We start from the raw sequence: 20,186 nt of genomic DNA on the forward strand, positions 1-20,186 counted from the left end.
TTCTAGTTGTAAAATGCATGTATTATTTGTGTATCTTTATGGAGCTGCTTCTTTGAAGCTGTTGTCAGAGCTGTTGTGCATCCACGCTTGTTAAAAATGCATTCAAACAGTATGCAACAGACTACCTACTTCTTGCTGGCATATTCTTCAGTCTCTTTCAGACCTGCTTTTGCACTGGTAAAATCTGATATATCATCTCTGAGCCTTTGCTGAGTCACCCCTAACATATTCCCATGTAAGTGGAATTAGGCCCATGGAACCCATTTACTCGACAACTTTCATGTAGTTACTACTGGCTTTTATGTTTCTTCTCCCTTATGTGTTTTTAAATATACTGACCACAGTGAAGCAAACAGGTTATCACAACCTCAAATTTAATAAAATGCCTTTTGTGTGGTGTTCCTGGAGTTGTATCTGGACTTAATTTCCAATAATTCTCTCTCATAACTGATTTGATTTAAAATAGCTGGAGGACTGAATGCAGTTTTAGTGTAGCTGGTGAAATTCATGATTTGTGCTGTGTGTTGCTGGTATATGAAATTAGCTTTTTATGAAATTAGTCATTTACCAGCTTACAGTGAAGTACAGAGACAGCGCAATCGCCTTGGTGATCCTAAGTAGTTTGTTCTGAGATGCCATGGGGGAACATCCATAGAGTAATTGCAAGTAATAATGCCAACTATGTGCCAGAAAAACTCACTAGAAGGCTGTCTCCCAAATGCATTGAGGTAATAAACTTGCAGCCAAATCTTAGTCTCGGTACTAGTAGTACAGTAGGTCTTTTTAAAGCACTAGTGTATTCACTTTGCAATGTTCTTCTGGTTCTTTTCTAAAGCTGTATTTCACTGCTCTGCAGTGTTTTGAATGCATCATTTCAATTTTTCATGGAAGGCCATTTCATATTCAGTCTTGAACACTACGTGAGAAGGTCAGTGCATCCAAGGGATAGCAGTGTACTGAATAATCTACTGCTGCTTAAAGGATCATAAACACTGCATATCTACATCCGTCTCCAGATAATCTGGATGGGATGCTAACCCTTTTATTCTACAAACAGGTTTTGCCATTGACATTTTTTCTCCCTTATATTAAATTAAATGGAAGAAGTCAACATGTTTCTGCAAACTATTTGTCTCAGCAGTGCCTCTTTCAGGAAATACCGAAAGCAATCTGAAGAAATTTGCAGCAAAAGAAGGAATTTTTTTATTTGAAAGCTTTTTGCCTTCAAGCTTTCTTTTAAAAAAAGAATTATACTATTACATTATTTAACTCAAATATTTAACACACTTTTATTGAAAAGCAAACTCCTCTGGAGAAATTAAGAAGCACCAGAAAGAAAAAGAAAATCTTTAATTTATATTTATTCTAATCTGGGCCTGGAAACATTAACAAGATCTAGTCTGAACATTCTGTATTTTATTGTTTGGTAAAAATTGGTGTTAAGGTCACTGGTGATTTATTTTCACATCGCAATATGTCTGATTTTTTTTTTTTCTTAATTTTCACAGGTTCATCAAACTTATTTTGGAAGTAGTTAGGAATACTTATACACTTCATCCTTAAATTATGGATATACTCAACTTTAGCTGTATTAGAACGTTGCTTTTTGGCTAGGGCAAGAGGAAAAATAAAGGTCTATAATATTATGATATATATACACAGACAGTACAGAAGAAGAAAAAATTAAGACACTTTATCAGAAGGTACTCAGTGCAATTAGTATTCAAATAGATTTTTAAGTGTTTTGTTTCATTTATAGTAGCAATCTTTACCTTCTAAAGTAACGTGAAGATGATAGAAGTTTTTCTCTTATCAGAATAAAACAGGTCACTCTTGAATTTAGAAAAGTCTCTTGGAATACAAGGAAGTTACCCATTTGTAGGGCTTTCTCCTAAAATGCACATCCTAGTTGAGATAATTTAAAAACAAACTAAACCCACAGCAAAGCAAACAAACAAAAACACCAAACCTGATATATAGCACCCAGTGGGGTAAGAGACACATACTGAGATGCCACGGGTATCCTGCTCAGCTCAAGGGGATACATCTTCTCCACAGGTTAAGAATTCCAGCGTCAAGGTAACAAGTAAGTTTAGACTTCATATGCTGGAGAATGAATAGCAAAACGCCAAGTCTCTAGGGTAGGCACTGTGATGTTTTATGCAAGCAGAACTATGAATGCTCCCCATGAGGTGCAAGTAATTTGGGGTGGTAGAAAAAAAGCCAAAGTACTTGGTTGTGTTTTGACCAAGAAGCAGCATAAATCTAACAATGAAAAATAACTATAAACTAAGTTCGTAGCTTAACTTCTGTGATTTATTCCACATAAACGTAATTTTGCTGGTTTTTCTCTTTCTAGTGATTTCTGACTCTAGCTGCCCTGACCAACAGGGACAATACACATGGGACAACAGTAAACAGTAACCTATGCATACTTAGGGCCAATGTAAGGTGTAACATGTCCTATGCTTACTATGGAGCACTCACTGTTCTTGCTTGCTTGTGATGTAGAGACACTTCCTAACAGTTTCATTTACTTCCAAGTAAAGGCGGACTTTTTTTTTTTTATTCAGACTTTAAGTTTTTCAGGACAAGAGCTGTCTTTTGATACTCATCCTGTCAGCAGGCCCTGGTCTGTGATGAGGTTTTAGCTTATTACTAATTTTGATGTTAATGATGCTTGCCCAGTGATAGCATAACAGCCTTTGAAAACTGAGTGTGGAGGAAAAGAACCTTTAGTGTGATCCAGTACAATGACTGATGTCCCTGGTCATTGCAGGGGGGTTGGAGTAGGTGACCTTTAAAGGTCCCTTCCAACCCAAACTATTCTATGATTTGATTACCTGTTACTGCAGAACAAATATGAGAGCACTGTGGCAATGAAGTATGTGACATACGTCTGACATTATTAAGGGTCTACTTGACTGAGTCCTCATTTAACCCTGATATACTTATCCTTTGCATGATGCTGAAAGCTACAGGTGCCTTAGCGCTTGTGATCTTGAGCTAATGAGTGGGATCCAATATTTTGTGATCCCACACATATTGGAGCTGAAGCTTGGGGCTTCCAAAGGAACTGAGTCTGTCTTATCAGGCTTATATTTGGATATTGTTGCATGTATTTCTTCTTAGCCTGTACATTAGCTTTCAACAATATCTCAGGAAGTGTGAGTTGGTGTGTTTTTGGAGTTCGTATTATGCTCTAGTAATACTGTGAGACAAGGAGACAACATGCTTAATGATTAAAGGGGGTAAAAACATGCCGACAAAATGCAAGAAGATGGCAATTCTAAGCTAGTCAGCTAAAAGTCTTGTGTATTTATCTCCAAGTAATGCATCGCTAAGTGGACCATCAAATCTAATATTTTCTTACGTGCTCAGGAGATACATTTAAATAGTTCAACAGTAAAGTCCATTTTTGTAGATCATTACTATTAAATATTCATATCACAGCAATGCATTCTTTATGGGTTTTATAGCTCTTTTCAGCTTTAAATTAGAATGTGATGATATCATGTTAAGCTGAAAAATACATCATGTTTACTGAATGAGTTTGTAAATATTTTAAAAAGGAAATTACAGGTTTTCGAGCAAGTTGATTTCAGTTAAATAATAGAGACCGTACCGAGACTGAGAATATGAAGCTGTGCAAAAATGGAGACAACAGCTTGCAAGAAAACAGACAGTGAACATACAAGTAGTTACAGCCTCAATAGAGACCATCTAAGGAAGAGTTTGAACTTGCTGGGAGCAATGTACTTCTGATAGCAATACGGAGGATGGGTAAAAGAGGACTGCCACTGGACTGCCAGGTATACATGGGTGTACTTGCTTACCCCAAGCTCACGTTACATGGGAACTCCCCCTTCCCTACCCCAGTGACATGCCTAAGCTTTCTTGTCAAGAAATCACACCATCTCACTCTGCCAGAGTGTTTCTGGAGCCCTACTATCCCCAAGCTCTTCCCATAGCTCTCTTGCAAACCTTGTTTCTTTGAGATTTGTTGCAAAGGAAAAGAGCAATAAAGCACACAAAATACAATATATTGAAACAGTGTCAACTGTGAAACTGATGACATGTTGGCTTTATGAAAAACTGTATTTTTTTCAATGACATGCCATCCTTCACTTCTAGGCAGCACACTCTAGACGGAACAATCTTCGAATCTTTAAATCACCTTATATGTTCTTACTGATTATGAAAGCTCCTCCATCCCAAGTTACTGTGCTGCCTCAGAACAGTGTGTCTCTGCATGCTGTGGCACCATCTCCACAGAAGGACGTGAGGAAGTCCCTTGCAAATGGTGTCTCCCTCTGTAAAAGCAGAAGACATCCTTATCCAAAGTGGAGCGGTTAGATCCTCTTTGTTTTATAATCCTTTAACTGAGCATAAAATGGTCCAGACTAGGGATAAGGACCTCACAAATTATTTTAGGATTATGTAGTCATTTATTTCTGTCCACTTTCTAATCATCCTTTCCATCTCGTAAAGAATACAGTTTTGCAGCATTTCACATTTAATTGCCAATGCCAGCAATAATGTATACCCTAGGATGTTCTTCCCATACGTGCCTACGTAATTCCTATGAAAACTCTGCTTTATTCTCGATGTTAACAGAAATGTCAATGAGACTAGCAGGAGTTTAACACCTCTGCAAATAAAACCTGTGGACTGAGGGACAGACTTTCAGGCATCTGGGTTTGAAAAAACAAGTAGTTAGCTCATTCCATATAAAAATCCAGAGTGAAAGCACTGACAATGACTGATTACTTTGGGGGTAGTTCGTTCATTTCACTGTTGTTGAGTATAGATGCAGAAACATTTAGCTGAAAATGCAGCACTCGCTCGGTATAATCATACCTTTCCCTGTGTAACTGCATTTGTTTTTGTAGCATGCCCTGAGAATTGGCATGACTGCTAATTTATGATTTGTCCCTGTAATTATTTCTAGGCACATTTTTCTTTGTGTCGTTAAATATATGCTGGTATCTAAACAACAATTTTATTTCTTTTCCCTAATTGAAACAAAGAAGTTTGATGATGAAAGCTTTGAAAAACACTTTTGTAGTAAAGAAATATAGCCTTTTCAAAAGGAGATATCACCAGCCAGAAGGAAGGGAATATATTAGAACAACGAAATTGCAAGATTTAGGACATAATTCTGTTTAAAGTTTCTTCATGATAAAGCTAGGTCACTGTAATTACGAATGATAAATTGTACTGAGAAATACTGACCACTGTTCCAATACTAAAATCAGGAATCTTAATCTTCATTTCTGAATCTGCCTTTTATATGATTGGGCATTTCATTACTCATCTTTGTACATAACTTCTGCTTCTATAGAAGAGGAATAAGATTTTTTCATTACAGTAAGTGTTGTGAGACCTCACTACGTTTGTGAGATAAGCATTTGTACGGCATGTGTGAGCTATTACTACTAAACTGCCTTTGAAACACTAGTGAAAATGTCAGACTGACTCCATTAGTTTTCTGTTTCGGATGTTGCTGTCTGGGGAGCATTTAAGAGTGTAAGGAAGAAAGAACCTACCTTATTAGAGAAGATGTACCTGCTGTGTGAAACTGCTCTGAGCTTTAGAAGTCTCAAAATATTAGATTTTTTTTTTTCCCCACTAAATCTGAATAGAAAGGAAAACAACTTTATAGGGCATTTCTTCTAAATTTCCCTAATAGATTTATTATACACATTATGTACTAAAGGTCAGTAGTGGCTTGGTTCCCATGGTGAAGTATTAGGAGAGCTCCTGGAGGTTACAGTTTATGTTCTGCCTCTTGCTAAGGAGGCTCAGCTGAGAATATTGTGGGGGAAGCAGACTTCTTCCTGGAGACTTCTTTTGGATTTTGTTTGGTGAATGTTGTCATTAGCAGTTCTGGGCTCTGGGAGCCTAATGAACTTCTTGGAGCATTCCTGGCTCCAGACAACGTGCAGCCTGCAGTCCTGGCTTTTGGATGATGTGTTGTAGTTTGGGATTAGGACGTTTAGTAGAAATTTTCATACAGCAAATTATAGCAGCCATACTGAAGACACTGGAATTCTACTTTATTCGTGTATTAAATGTTGCTGGCTTAGGTTGGTTCACGTGAGCTCTTCATCTCCTGTACCAGCTACATACTCATTGGGGACTGGTGTGGTGTGGAAAGCTGTTAAATATGAAGGGAGGGGAAATGCATGAGGTCAGCAATAGGTTGAGTGGTTATAGAGGATTGGAAGCGTATATTAGATAATTCTATTCCCTTCCTCCACCACTTTACTCTTTGCAGTTCGGGTGGGCTTCAGGAGAGATAGGAACACGACTTGGAAGTTACTTAAAGGACTTAGGTAGGACATGATAAAGATGAACAGTGTATTTATGCGGGCACCTTTGCCAGAATAGAGACAATGAGGATGATACGAAAAAGGAGTAGATTCAAGTTGCTGACAAAAGTTATACAGTGTCTCTAAGAACTGTACAATTATGGTTGGTCTAGACAGTTAAAAATGATTGACTCCGTGTGTCGGCTGGCATGCTGCTATGTGCTGGAGACCTCCTGGTGGCTGTTTACAAAATAGATTCCCCAGACAAACACTCCTTAATATCTAACTGGTCATATGCTGTTTCTTTTAATACACGGACTCAAAGTAGAAAGAAGTGACATATTATAGAAGGAGCAATCTACCTAGATGTGTTAGAAGTCCTTAAAAGATGATAGAAAAGAATATCAAATATTCAGTTTTCTAAACAGCTTCACAGCAATAAAACGTATTTCCAAAATCATCATCCTTATTTAAACCCCCCCCACAGTGATAGTATCTTTAGAATTATTTCAATGTGCCTACAACAGAAAGACACAAATATTTATACAGTTGTTTTAAGTTCAAAAGAATGGCCCTATATTTGCTTTAGTGTAAATGAAGACAGTGTTTCTCCCTGTTTTGATTTTTCTGAGGTAGTTTTAATTGAATTAATATTGCCTGCTAGCCAGTTACCTTTATTCTTTAGCTTTTTCTTATTTTCAGTTATTAACACTCTTCTCTTTTGATCTGCTTGTTTTTATACACCAGTGAAACAAGACTGAACAGTGAATACTGTGTACGGAGGTTGCACTGGATTAGCTACATGGGATGACAGTACAGAAGCTGATTTTTATAGCACTGAGTTCACTCTTAGAACTTGTCTAATAGCACTACTGAAAGCAAAAAAGCTTTTGTTTATAAACTATGCCCTAGGCTGTGTGGTATTCCTACTCCAACTGACTGAAGAAAGCACCCAATTTTCTCATACCCAATCAGATCCTTAGATTTTGTCTGCTCTGAATCACAGGCATAGAACCGCTCTCTATTTTAACTATACTAACCGCATTTAAAGTCCAGACTGTAAATTACCCTATATACCCCTATAATCGATGAAAGTTTTGCTAGTGAAGTCACTACAGGACTGGTATTTGTATTTAATATCTGTATTTCCACTGACAATAAAGCTTTTATGGGAATTAAAATTTCACTGATAATTAGAAGTAGATTAATTAATTTGGATAAACAAAAACCTGACATTCTACCTACACCATTAACTTTCTTAAAGATAATTTTTAAACAACGCCAACTCAGGAAAAGTCTTTTCTTGCCCTTTTCCCCATCAAATTCCACATAATGAAATGATTTATTTTGGTGAGCATGGCAGGATAAACTTTTGAACTTCTGGATACTTTTGTGTACGATATTCAGCCATCATAGTTTATTAGAACTGGGATTTGTCTGTTTTAAGCGATCTCTTGTCCTCTTGACTATAAAACTGGGATGAAATAGAAACCTTGAGAGAATCTTGCTGCCAGTCTGACTGAACTGACAGTAGCAAGAGTTGTTTTGATAACTGTGATTGCTTCTGTCAAAAACTGTGTAAACCAAACTAACCTATCTTGCGTGTTGCATGTTTAGACTATATCCTAAATATATTCACCTTTATTGATAAAAGGGCGGGGGAGTTTTGCTGGGCTTTATTTGTCCACATGGTAACAAAAGCAGCTAGTAATTCAGTACAAAACAGTTCTAGGGAACATGCCTCAAGTAAGGATTGCATACAATACATGTTTCTGATTGTACTTCACCTGATGATATTTGAGTCCCTCTTCTAAAAATGTATCTTTTTAATGGCTAATGCTGCCTCTTCATACATTCTGAGCACCCTGCTTTCAGAGGGAGTTGCCCTAGTGTTGGCTGAGCCAGAAATCATAAGTAAATCAAGAAAAAATCTGGACTTAGGGTTGGGGATTTTTTTGTGTGTGTGGTGTTTTGTTTTTTTTTTAAAAGCAATTGTATCTTGATTGATTCCATTTACAGCTGTCCTCTATATGAGTGAGCTGCAATCAGGGGTTTCTTTCAAGATGTTTTTCTTCAATTTCATTCCATTTCTTTCTAAAAAGGGGAGGCACTAGTTCAGGCTTATGTAGAGATGAACCTGAGAGTGCTCCAACTGGCACTTTTAAGCTGAGGGGATTCAGGATTTTCAGAAGAGAAACTGAAAGAGGCTGAAACCCAGCCTTATGCATAGGTCAGATCAAATCTTTTTAAAATGTGTCTTGACTGAAACATAGTGAGAAACTAGTGGTAGCTTGTTCTATGTTAAAAATGTCATTGATGGTTGTTGTATTCTACTTCTTAAGAGGGGGGCGGGGAAGAGAGAGCTGTTGAGGGAATAAATCCAAAGCGTTATTTCTCGATCAGTTGGGTATGCATCCAGAAGGAATGTATTACCAGCTTACTCCTATGTAAGTCAAACTTTGTTTTATTTTCATTATTTTTACCACAAGTCTCACTGACAGTTACAGGAGCTGCTAGCTAAAACTTCGGTAACTAAAAGTCTGGGCTATTTTCCTCATGTATAAGACATCACTGAGCTGTGAGCTCCTTATTGTCTATGAGAACTGAAAATCAGAAAAATGGAGCTTTTCCCCAGGCTGAAAGCCTGCCGTGTAACTTTGTTGACTGCTTTTTGCTTATAGCAAGAGTTAAGCCAAGAGCATTTCAAGTTATTTGTTGTCTTGACTTACTGGCTAATCCAAGAGGAGAATCCATTCAGGGGAAAAAGATGTATTGAGCTCTGAGCAAAATAACTACCTTTACATGCTTTTTTTTTTTATTATTTTTTTTTGTCTTGAAAAAAACTCTTTTCAGTTGTAATGGATGTCTGTTATGCCTTTTAGCCTTTGTACAGCTTTTGAATAAATTAAAAGGAAAAAGCTTCTGTACTGGATTTATCAATAACAATTTCTCACAGTTCTGTGTTTAAAAAAAAGTTTCAAGATGTATCATAGCTTCTGATTGATTGTCAGGTTTGTTCTTTAGCTCTAATCTTCTGCACAAATATTAACAATATAAATCTTTAATGTTCTTTTTTTTCTGCACTGATATAATTACTTCGTTACTGAAATATAAGCTTTTAGCTCAGACTGGTGAGGGATGCTTATTGGAAATCACTGTATTGAACGAGGACAGTATGTGTGAGATTATATTTTTTTTATTACAGCAGCACCTAGAGGCTTCATCTGAAATTATATTTCCTCTGCTAGACACTGTATGAACACACAGTGAGAGACAGCACCTGCTCTACTTACCCTCCCACAAAAAAAAAAAACCCAAACAAATAAACCACCAACGCCCAAACATGCCACACATGCTCAAATTAAAATAAGCTCAAAATAAACACATTTTGATGGTGCATATAAAGAAAAGTAAGATCTTGGAGACGACAACATCTTGTTTGTAAGAAACACAGAGCCTTTATCTGAGAAGTATATTTTCTAGTCAGTCAAAGAGGCAATGCCCAAAGCTGGTTCAGCTGCAAAGTCTTTCAGGCAGGGTTTCTGACTGGCTTACCATTTCCTAATTTCAAGGGCTTGTAAGGTTGCTCTCCCATACGTAGGACCCTCCCGCGAACTTTTCATTTTGGTGACAATGATTTAGTTAACTATTTTTAAGAAAGGTGATGTTCATGCAAAAAACATCTTTCCCTGATTTTAGGATTTGAGTAAGAACTTTCTTCAATTATTGATTGAGCTGGCTGGCAGGCAGCGACGGTTTTATGGTGACTATCAAGCTGAGAAATGGGACAGATGTGGAAATAATGTTTCACTAGAACTTTTGTCTCTATTAGAGTAATTCATAAAAATTGTCTTAAGACATCGGGGAATGAATATGGAGATTAAGGACAACTGGTTCCAAAAATTTCTTACAGAGGGGAACTAAAATTTATCTTTAACTTGTGGCAAGAGCTATGGAATTTAATTTACGGGTGTGACTGAAGGATGACGTTCAAGTTTGTAATGTAGTTGTGGGAGTAGCATTGTTGGGTATTATGGCTGTGCATGTGTGCACATGCAGAGCACCTGAGCTATGAACTTCCTGGTTGGTGCAGGATGTCCCCCAGTCAGTCATCTGCACAGATGAGATGACAGACTGATTTGAAACAACAAACCTAGTTGAGCAATGGGATTGACTGAACTGGTGGCCTTCATAACAGCATTTGGCTACCTGATGGAGGAACTCTCCAAGTGGGAACCTCAGGCTGTCCTGGAGATCCCACAAGCAGCTCCTGCTGTGCTTGTGCTGATTTGAACTTTTCCATGTGTCGATTAAGAACCTGGCAACATCATAGAGACTCTCCAGGTAGTTCCTGTGGTTGGGGTAATGAAAGAAATTACCTGTCAAAGTAACTTTCATTTACATAATTGGAAAGAAAAACAGAAACTTAGTCATGTTATGTGGACAGAATCATTGCTGTTCAACCAGATACAGTAAGTGTTCTAATTCCGAAATTCATTTTCATTACCTGGATTTGGTTTTCCAGTTTTATATTGCCTTGAATTGAAAAACCTGGAATAATAAACATTTAAACACCAGTAAAAAGTCATGTTCATGTTCTGTAGGGTAATAAAGACTAGGCAGTATTACTGGCCATTAAGCTTTGTGCTGAGAACGGATCTGCCAGATCCTCAGCTACGGTCACATACATTCAACAGGGCTATACCTATTTTATTGAGAGTCCTCCAATAAACAATTACCTTGTTCACCTTTACCAACCATTTAACAAATTCATTAGTTAATTGATGACATTCACACATTTCCTCAAAAGCAGCTCTCTACCAAATTTGCCGCTGTCTTGATTATTCATGAATAATATTGATTAAAAGTACTTGGATAAAAGCAGGAATGAAAAAAGCCCTAAGGCAATTTTACTGTTTTACCTAGTTAACCTAGCATCAGTTCAGTGTTAATTTTTCATTCAGTTCTTTTGCAATTAGCAGCAATGTGCTTTTACTTATTCAAAAATTATGTTCCAGATAGATGTGAAGAACACTTGATTTTTTTTCTTTTTTAGTCTGATTTAATAAGTTTGGAGTATACAAGATATGATTAAGAATTTGTAAAGCAGCAATTAAATTTCAACAAGACTATGTAAAATGCAGCATAAACAGAAAATTAACTATGTGAAGATCTATTACATAATTTTAAGCATTCTTTTAAAATTTACACAGAAAAAACCTTACTCTTGAATAATTGGTGTAAGTTGAGTGCCAAGGTCTTCACAGTGAAACCATTTTTCAAAGAGGACATTAGTTGACTCTCCAACATAGTATCTGACAAAGTAAAAACATTAGTCAATCCTTTTATTAACTAACTGATCAGGCAGTTTCAGTCTTTTCAAGAAAACAGCTACATGACGTATATAACAGCATGTTAATTCTCAATCCTGGTGTACTTTATTCTGAAGAAGGGTTATTTAGGGAAGCTTTCTGTTTCCCTGATTAGCTGACTGGTGGGTGGGGTGCTCAAACTTCTATCAAGGGCCTTATAGTTTTGTTGCTCAACTAGAGATAAGTCACCGAATTCCTTTAGCAAACTTTCCAGATTTAATCCTAGAAACTGATTGGTGCCTTGGGACCAATAGCTCTCACTTTGGATGTAGTTACTGCAGAAATAACTGTCCCCAAACACCATTTCCAGTAACTGCTTCCATGCAGCTATGAGAAAAATGCTCATATTTAAGAGAGCTGGCTTGAGTCTTGCCCATGCATGGACTGATCAAAATAAAAGGTGATTTATGGACTTATAGAATCATGTTTGCAAAAACAAAAAAACCCCAATGGTTTTCAGCTGCATAAATTTGGGAAGTGTTGTTTAGCTCACTCTTCTGAAGAGAAACTTCGTTCTTCCCTTGCGTTATTTTATGGCATAACAAATAAATAAATAAATTGTGCTGAGATCAATAGCTTAAAGTTGCTGTAATCTATGGAATGGCAAATACAGAATTTACCTACAGATTTAAAAAAGGCTGCATGGTATGTCAAGGGAGTGATGCTGCAGTACAGTCACTCGTATTGCGACTGATTCTAAGTAGGTCTTACGTGTCCTTTGTGTTACCATCACTGGAACGTATGTTTGAAGGGGGAAACAAGTCTTATACGATTATACTGTGCATGTAAGTGTATTTGTGTATTCACGTCTGTCTTATGTATCTATACAAATATTGTCTGGAAACGTTCTAAGAGCCTCCCCAGTTCCTCAAATTTTGGAAAAACAGGGTATTTGGAAGAGAGTAACGTTATTAATGCCTCCAATATGGAAAAAGCTGTGCTATGAGCATAAGTTTTGAACACAGAGAATCTACAGAAAAGAGAGTTGTTACAAATGTCTTAGTTGGGAAAAGGCTTTGCACCTGGGAAGGACTTTGCACCTTACTAGGTGTTAAAGAACCCAACCACACAACTAACATCAAACTTAGTTGTTTCTGTACTTGTTTGCCATAGGATTAAGATTAGCTAGTGCATTTTTCTTACAGCACAAAGCATGTAATCATTACTTAGGTTGAAACACCAGGGCAGGCTACTTATTCTTCACTTGTACAATAATCAGCATGCTGGGGGCTCTGATTTATGACTGAGGCTTGTAGGCATAATAAATAATGGAACAGTAATGTAATATTAGACCTTGAGTCAGCATACTTCAAAGTTTATTATGACTTCCTCTTGTACAGTCTTTGCTGCAGGTGGCTGGGAGTGAAAAAAGTTTGAAAAGACCAGAGATTCTGTTTGTAAATCCCCATCTCTCCCAGGAGCACACAGAGAGACGATGCGATTTCAAAAAAGTATGACATGATTGTTCACTTCCAAAACTTCAGGTGTCTTTGTTCATCATGTCAGTGTGAAAACAAGGGCACTAAAAACCTCTAAGTGATTTATTTTCAGGCACCTGATTAGGTATTTTCAATTAAGAGGGTCCTTTGTTAATTCAGTTATTTTTTCCACCTGCAAACCATATGGTAGCTTTTAGTTTAATTTCTTCACAAGAGCATGACTATATTGGAGTGCAAATCCCTAGATCTACCTGGGATTCCTAAAAAGGCATTCAGCAACTCTCTAACTCACAGACCTCATGCACAAGATATAGGTTATTTTACTTAAAGTTACCCACAGCTACGTATGTTTCTTCATTACTAATAAACATTGTTAACTGAATCACTGGCCAACTGTTTCTAGCTCAAAATATCTTTTTAATAATGTAAATGCTTGTGATCCACAGACCTGCTATGACAGGAAAAAAAGGGACAAGTGCATAGATAAGCAATGTTTTAAAAGAACTGGATTTGTCTTTAGCTTGGAATCCAATCAGGTGGTTTTTTTGAATCATCCCTTTCTTAGTTTCTTATTTCTCTCTTTACTTTTTTTGTTTGAATGAAAAGGCATATCTCTCTAGCTCTCCATATTCGCAATCTTCCTGCTGTGACACTGCCCACGCAACAATCAAAAGTGTAGGCAAAAGGACAAACCCAGCACATTACAGATATTACTGCAGTTTTAAATCTTTATAAATCACATGAATAGCTGTAAACTCATTGGTCAGTCATATCTGGTTAATATCAAAACAGCTTTTTTAACCTGGCTAAAGTTACTGATGTGACTTGACTTCTCAGACTTATGACTCCTGTATGACCACAGGACACAGCTTAGTCCTGCTTCCATTAGAATACAAAGGTAAACCTCTCATTTCTTTGAGGACGTTGTTCTCATAAGGCAATAAAAACCGGGCAGAAGTGTGTACAATGTAGAGGGGTTAGTGCTAAGAAAATTGACTTTTGTTTCCAGCTTCCCACACACTTACTAAGAAAGCCTCTTCATCTTTTAGCTTTTAGTGCTTACAAAGGAATTCATGTTCTGCTTGCCAGAATTGATAAAAAAAAAAAAATATCTTTTTTGATTCATGTTGTTACAGAGCTCTGAGATTTTTAAAACTTAAGGTGACTGTAGTAGACAAAACGTAAGTAGATAGCTATAACCACAACATGCATTTAAGACATTTCAACATGTTCCTGGTCTAAATCAAATGCTAAATGAGATCTCTGTTTATATGTGTATAGATGTGTGGATAAAATTACTAAAAAATTGCCAGGGTGAGTCTGATATATTATCAGGAAAGTAAAGTACAGTATTGTATGGACATGAGGAATTAGTTTATATTATGAATCCTAACAAATTAGCCAATGGTTTATACTTCACCTGAGCCCATCAGTCTCTGTCTTTGATCTTTCCCTCTCAATCACAAGACCCACAGTGTTTGCGTATCTCTGAGGAGAATGAGGTATCCTAGCAGGTAGGAGGAACATCTGTTCAAAGAAATGGGAAAGCATCAGTTTCAGGAAGTCTTTGTTCTTTGTGCTGTCCTTCCCTTCTGCCCCCCAACCTGCAAAATCCTTGGCTCCTTGCACCATTTTCCCCCTACTCTTTGTTGATCCTGTGTTGCTCCTTTGCAGCTGCACCCACTTTGGTACCAACAGCCCAGCAGATGCTGTATCTTGCTTTCTCAGTGAATGATGACTCTGCAATCAGCACTGCTTTTATGACAGTCAGGTGCTCTGCTCCTGGTTTGATCATCATTGCTAAGCACAACTGAAATGAAAATCTAACCGGTTCCTCATCTGGAATTTATAAATTTACTACAATTTCTGAATAGCAGAAATGAAAATAAAAAGCGATATTTTCCTGGTCAGCTCAAGGAAATATCTAAACTAACCAACCACATGTATCCCTACAACACAGTGAGCACCTGTGGTTGCATGATGAGGAGTGTTATTCTCTCCAGAAATAATTAACAGGTATGAGGGACTACTTACTCATGCAAGTGACAAAGTGAATAGGCAACATTTAGTTGGGAGAAGTCTATTACTGAAGTTTGAGAATAAACCTTTTCCCAGCAGCTATCTGACTATGTGGGAAGGTGGTAAGCCTGTACTGTTCTTCAGCGCTACAGATTTCTTGGCTAAGTTTGGGCAAGTCATTACAATTTCTCTGTCTGCAAAGCAGAGCTAATGACAGTGCCTCACCAGGGCTAGTGTCAGTCTTCCCACTAAGGCTATTGTGTGCTCCTTTTCATTAATGCTTCTGGTACATGCCAAGATCTCAGCTGGATGTACTTCTCCAATGTGAAGTATATTACCAGAATCTCACTGTCCGTAGGTTTGAAAACGTAGATCTGTTTCTTTATTGAAAATGTTGTAATACTTTTAATGACATCAAGCTGTCGGGTGTAATACCTGTCTTCCATTTTAAAGGCTGGCCCCACTAGATCGAATAATCCTTTCAAAGACTGAGTGCAGTTCAAGCTTGTGACAATAACAATGAGTGGCAGTTGTAGCACATCTAATAACTTGTAATAACACCAAGTAAAACACCGAGCCACGCTCTCATTAAGAGCACTGCAGTCTACGCTTTAGCAAGTCCACTACTATAAGGAAAAACAACTGAGGGTAGCTGGATACACTCTTCTCAGCTGTTCTCATATTGTGATGGTTGCGAAGGCCAGCTGTGAGGACTAAAGAAGGTGGCTGAAAATAACTGAATTTCTTAACTTTCTAAGTTGTGGGCAGTTCGCTTAATGGTGTGGGTGGCTGGTACGTACCTGACGGTGTGTAAATAAAATACTGATCCACTTGAATTCACATGGCAGATTCCACGCCATGCAGGCGAATAAGAACTCCTTTCAGTGTATTCCTGACTATCTGAATGGGTATCCCAAATGCGCACAGAGATTTTTATTTGTTATTGAAATTATGAAATGTTGAAGACAGGATATCATAGTTTGCTGTTAATTACATGGAATTTACTATCCTGCATTCAAGATTTTTTTTTTTCCTGATGCCGTGTTTTGCAGTAGGGATAAACTGACTTTAAAATACTTCATAAAATATTCATTTAACATACCTATGTACAACAATAACAGAAAAACAACCCTGATTTACCTCCCCTTCTCGGATGACAACATCTTTATGTTTCCCATTTTCAATTATCTTCAAACACATATCTCCTTTAACCTGGTAAAAAAGCTGAAGGAATAGGAAAATAACATTAAGGCAACTACTCCAAAACATTCTGTACTTCATATTTTGTATATAAAGGACACATGTACAAATACATTCAATCTATAATTGCAAATATTTCCAGATTTTTTCTAACAATAACAGACTTACAACCTTTGCTGCTTCTGAAAATGTTACTAAATATGTATTATTTCCATTACGTTACATACATTTGACAATCTATCTGAGAGGTCTGTAACTGCTTATAGAGCTATGCTGTGAACCCAGTGGAATTCCATCACGCTGTCTTTACTCCTGGGAATTACTCTTTGTAGGGCTGGGATGTTACAGTTCAGACATACATTGATTAGACTGCATACGAACAATCTTCATTTCAGATGTATCAGGGTCTTCACTATTACATTCAGTCAAATTAAATGTCAGTTTTCCAAATAAGCTCGGACAGGTTTTTGTGTGTTTTCTCATTTTTTAATGGAGATTTCTCATATGGGAATAATTGCCCATTTGGAAGCTGCTCTGCTTTATTTCTGTGGATACCCTTGAAGCTGAGAACAGCTGCTCCTCTTCCTACTGCGTATGTAAAAAGGATTACATTTGAAGCATGTATAAGGATAGAACCACTGAACCCATAATTCTGTCTTCAGTGACCTTTCCACAGCTCTGTTTCCAGGGTAGCTTTGTGGGGGCTCTGAGGTGCCCAGACCTAGCCTCATGGTTCATGGCAGGACTGTGCTATGATCTGTAAGCAGATCTCTCTTTGACCTGGAATAATGGGCACATTTTTTCTCGTTTTATATAATACAGGGCAATAATACTTCAAAAAGTCAACCTTGATTTTCTGCCACTCTCTACCAGGCTTCTATAGGCTTTCCATGTTCTGTTTGGCATATCTAGAAACCAAACGGATTAATTAACATAATTGCTACTGCAACTGAAATTGTATGAAACCTGATCAAAAGCTAGAACTATAATGAAAATTATTTTATTTATAGTAATTCACTACAATTTTAGCAAAATGGAAAATAAATAGGGGAAAGAAGAAACCACCGATGTATACAAAAAACCGCTGAACTAGATCTTTTCCAACATTAGAAAAGCTTAATCAGTTTTTTGAATTAGGATTGTTTTCAGGACAGTTTTGAAATATTAATACACACCCCTGAGAATTCAAGGAATACCTCTATGAACATAAGAAAGAATAAATATGCTGCCAAGGGAATGAAATGTTAGAGAGAACTGAAGATGCACCGGCAGCTGAGAGCTGAGATGTGCTCTCAAGCTGAGGGCTCTTACACGAGTGAAAAGTTCACCTTGTGCCGGGGACATCACTGTGGATAAATGATAACTCTTGTCTAGATGGCCACGGTGTCGGGCTACTTATCCTTCTTGCACTCCATTTCCCCGTGTTCTTTTCCTGTCATTTTCTTTGGTGTTACTGAATGACCGTATAAAATGCTATCGTAGCCCTCATTACAGAGCACACTGGGCAAGGCTAACTGCGCATTGTACAACATAAAGTGATCTGAGTGGGGAAATGACGTCTCCTTCACTTCAAAAAAAGACTCATCAAACACCATAAGACCCTGATGGATTATCACACAGGCCATTGGTAATATGGCACTGGTAATGCTGAAAGATCCTTTTTGAAACATCAAGTTTGGAGTGTTGTCTTCCCTATAACTACCGAGGGAGCTATTACTGAACACAGGTACAGAACACGTAGGAGAGGAAAAGGATAACAGAGACAGAGGCTTATTCTGCTTGTGACTATGAATCACAAGGCTAAGCAACTTTCTGGTAATGAGAGACTGGGGAGGGGAAGGGGCCCTTCCAGTTCAGTAGCTGAGCATCACTGTTATAAGGACAGATTCTGAACACTGACTTGTTTTGCAGTGGGAAAGGAGGAATGAGGTGGGCTACGCATTGTCAATAAAAGTGTTTTTCTGACTGAATTTAAATAGTACCTTTCACTATAAATTATGGGCTATTCTTCAAAACTCTTTTTTGAAAAATGTCTGAATGCGTCAGTCATCCATAAATCATCTGATGTAACTGTGATTAATACAAGTCGTGGTAATTATTGATTCGACTGCTGTGCTTATATTATACCCTGAACCTTTATCAAGAAAACTGTCAACTGTTTTCTCAGTGAGTTACGGTCCATGCCTATTTCACAGGACAGTTTGGCAATGCAGGGTTGTACTGTCTTTTTGCTAGAATGTTATTTTTATTAAATGCTGACTGAGCTTCGCATTGTGGGCAAATCTAACCTCTTCCTAAGTATCTCCTGGAAATATCAAGGCCTGAGTAAGGAAGTACTGGTGTGTGTGTAGGGGTGCGCCCACACACATGTGTATACATATGTACATAAATATGTATGCATATATACAGAGCATGCCAGTAGAGTTCATGCCACCTGAAAATATAAACTTTCCTAGTTGTTCTGTCTTTACTGGGATAATCTGGTACCCATTCTCCACACTAGTACCGAAAACTGAGGAATGTATAACATTTTCGCTCTATTAGCATCTTATTAATGACAGGGTCTCTTTGTTATGTGTAAAATATATATATATGTATCTTTGCAAAAAAAGCCTACATTTTACATTGCTACTGCATAATGGGTCAAAATCGGACATGGAGATTTGTCTTTGTGGGTGAAGAATGTGGCTCAAGGAAGAAACAAAGGTTGTTGACTATTCTTTTTGTCCCTTTTATTACTACATATGCTTATTTGGGTTTTTTTTGTTTTATTATTTTTATCCCTCCTCTTTTCTCCCTTTCACTTTTCCAGACTTTTGCCTTTCATTTAGCTTTTCTGCTTAGTATGTTGCATCTTCTTGTTACGATTACACTAAAAACACCTCTCCTTATTAATTCTCACCTTACCTCTAGAAGCGGAGCCACATAGAAGTCATTCTTTATGCTAAGCATAACATTTTTTTCATAACATTGCTCACTGTGATCATTAAAACTGCAGTTATACCTATGAAAATAAAATGAAAGCCCCTTAATATTGAGAGTTTATTTTTTGACTCATTTAGTTTTCTGTAAATTCTCTTTACTGTAGGAGAATTACATCCTCCTTCCTTAGTCTGCTTCACCCTTCTTGATCATGCTTCAAACCTGATAACGTTAACCTGCAGTGAAAGGCAGCATGACCAATGCTAAATCATTGTCAAGTCTGTAAAAGGGTATTTCACTCAATTATGTAGACTCATAAAATAAATTATGCAGGTGTTTCTGGAGAAAACAGGTCAAGATACAGAGAGGTGGGAGTTCACTGTTCCCTTCAGTGGGAGCATCACCGAAACTATCTGTCTTGGTAGGAATTCATTTCAACAGGGTAGTAGAAACTGTGGATACAACCTTAAAAAGAGCACTATCATCCTCACCATATTCATGTGGTGAGAACTGTATTGCTCCTTCATCCAGGTATGCGTATCCTAGCAGAGTAAAGAAGGAAGCATGTAGTAGGGGAATAACACAGTATTTCTGATTGGTTTGCACAGGCCAATAAAAAACAAGTCTATTTTATTTTACGTACAGCAGCGTATGTAATTTGATTTAGATCCACCTTTGATATCAAATTCTGCCTAGATGCAGGAGCTCAGAGCTCTGTGAGGGCTTATGTAGCTGAGAGCTTCTTCACGGGCCTCTAACGATACCCGCAATTTGCAGCGTACTTTGAGTACTGACTGCTTCTGAAAGTGTAATTTGGGATTCCTCAGCCACTTCTGGGATTAGGCCCTAATTTGGCATACCCTGGCTAGTATTGCTTGTCAGATTGCTAAATACTAAATTAATTTGCAGAGCAAATAAAA

The 20,186-nt window shown here is 37.5% G+C and overlaps 1 protein-coding gene across 2 annotated transcripts in view; it reads right to left on the bottom strand.

The window, feature by feature from the left end:
- HAAO (3-hydroxyanthranilate 3,4-dioxygenase) overlaps nt 1–20,186 on the bottom strand; it is a 35,865-nt gene that overhangs the window by 6,057 nt on the left and 9,622 nt on the right. For both annotated transcript variants that reach the window (XM_074579568.1, XM_074579569.1), the window contains exons 3-6: nt 16,285–16,368; nt 14,546–14,652; nt 11,540–11,629; nt 10,822–10,865 (exon numbers count right to left, since the gene is read on the bottom strand). In XM_074579568.1, the coding sequence (XP_074435669.1) occupies nt 10,822–10,865; nt 11,540–11,629; nt 14,546–14,652; nt 16,285–16,368 (325 nt within the window). The remainder of the gene's footprint in view (nt 1–10,821; nt 10,866–11,539; nt 11,630–14,545; nt 14,653–16,284; nt 16,369–20,186) is intronic.

Source organism: Larus michahellis, chromosome 3 (assembly GCF_964199755.1).
Source record: "Larus michahellis chromosome 3, bLarMic1.1, whole genome shotgun sequence".
NCBI lineage: Eukaryota > Metazoa > Chordata > Aves > Charadriiformes > Laridae > Larus > Larus michahellis.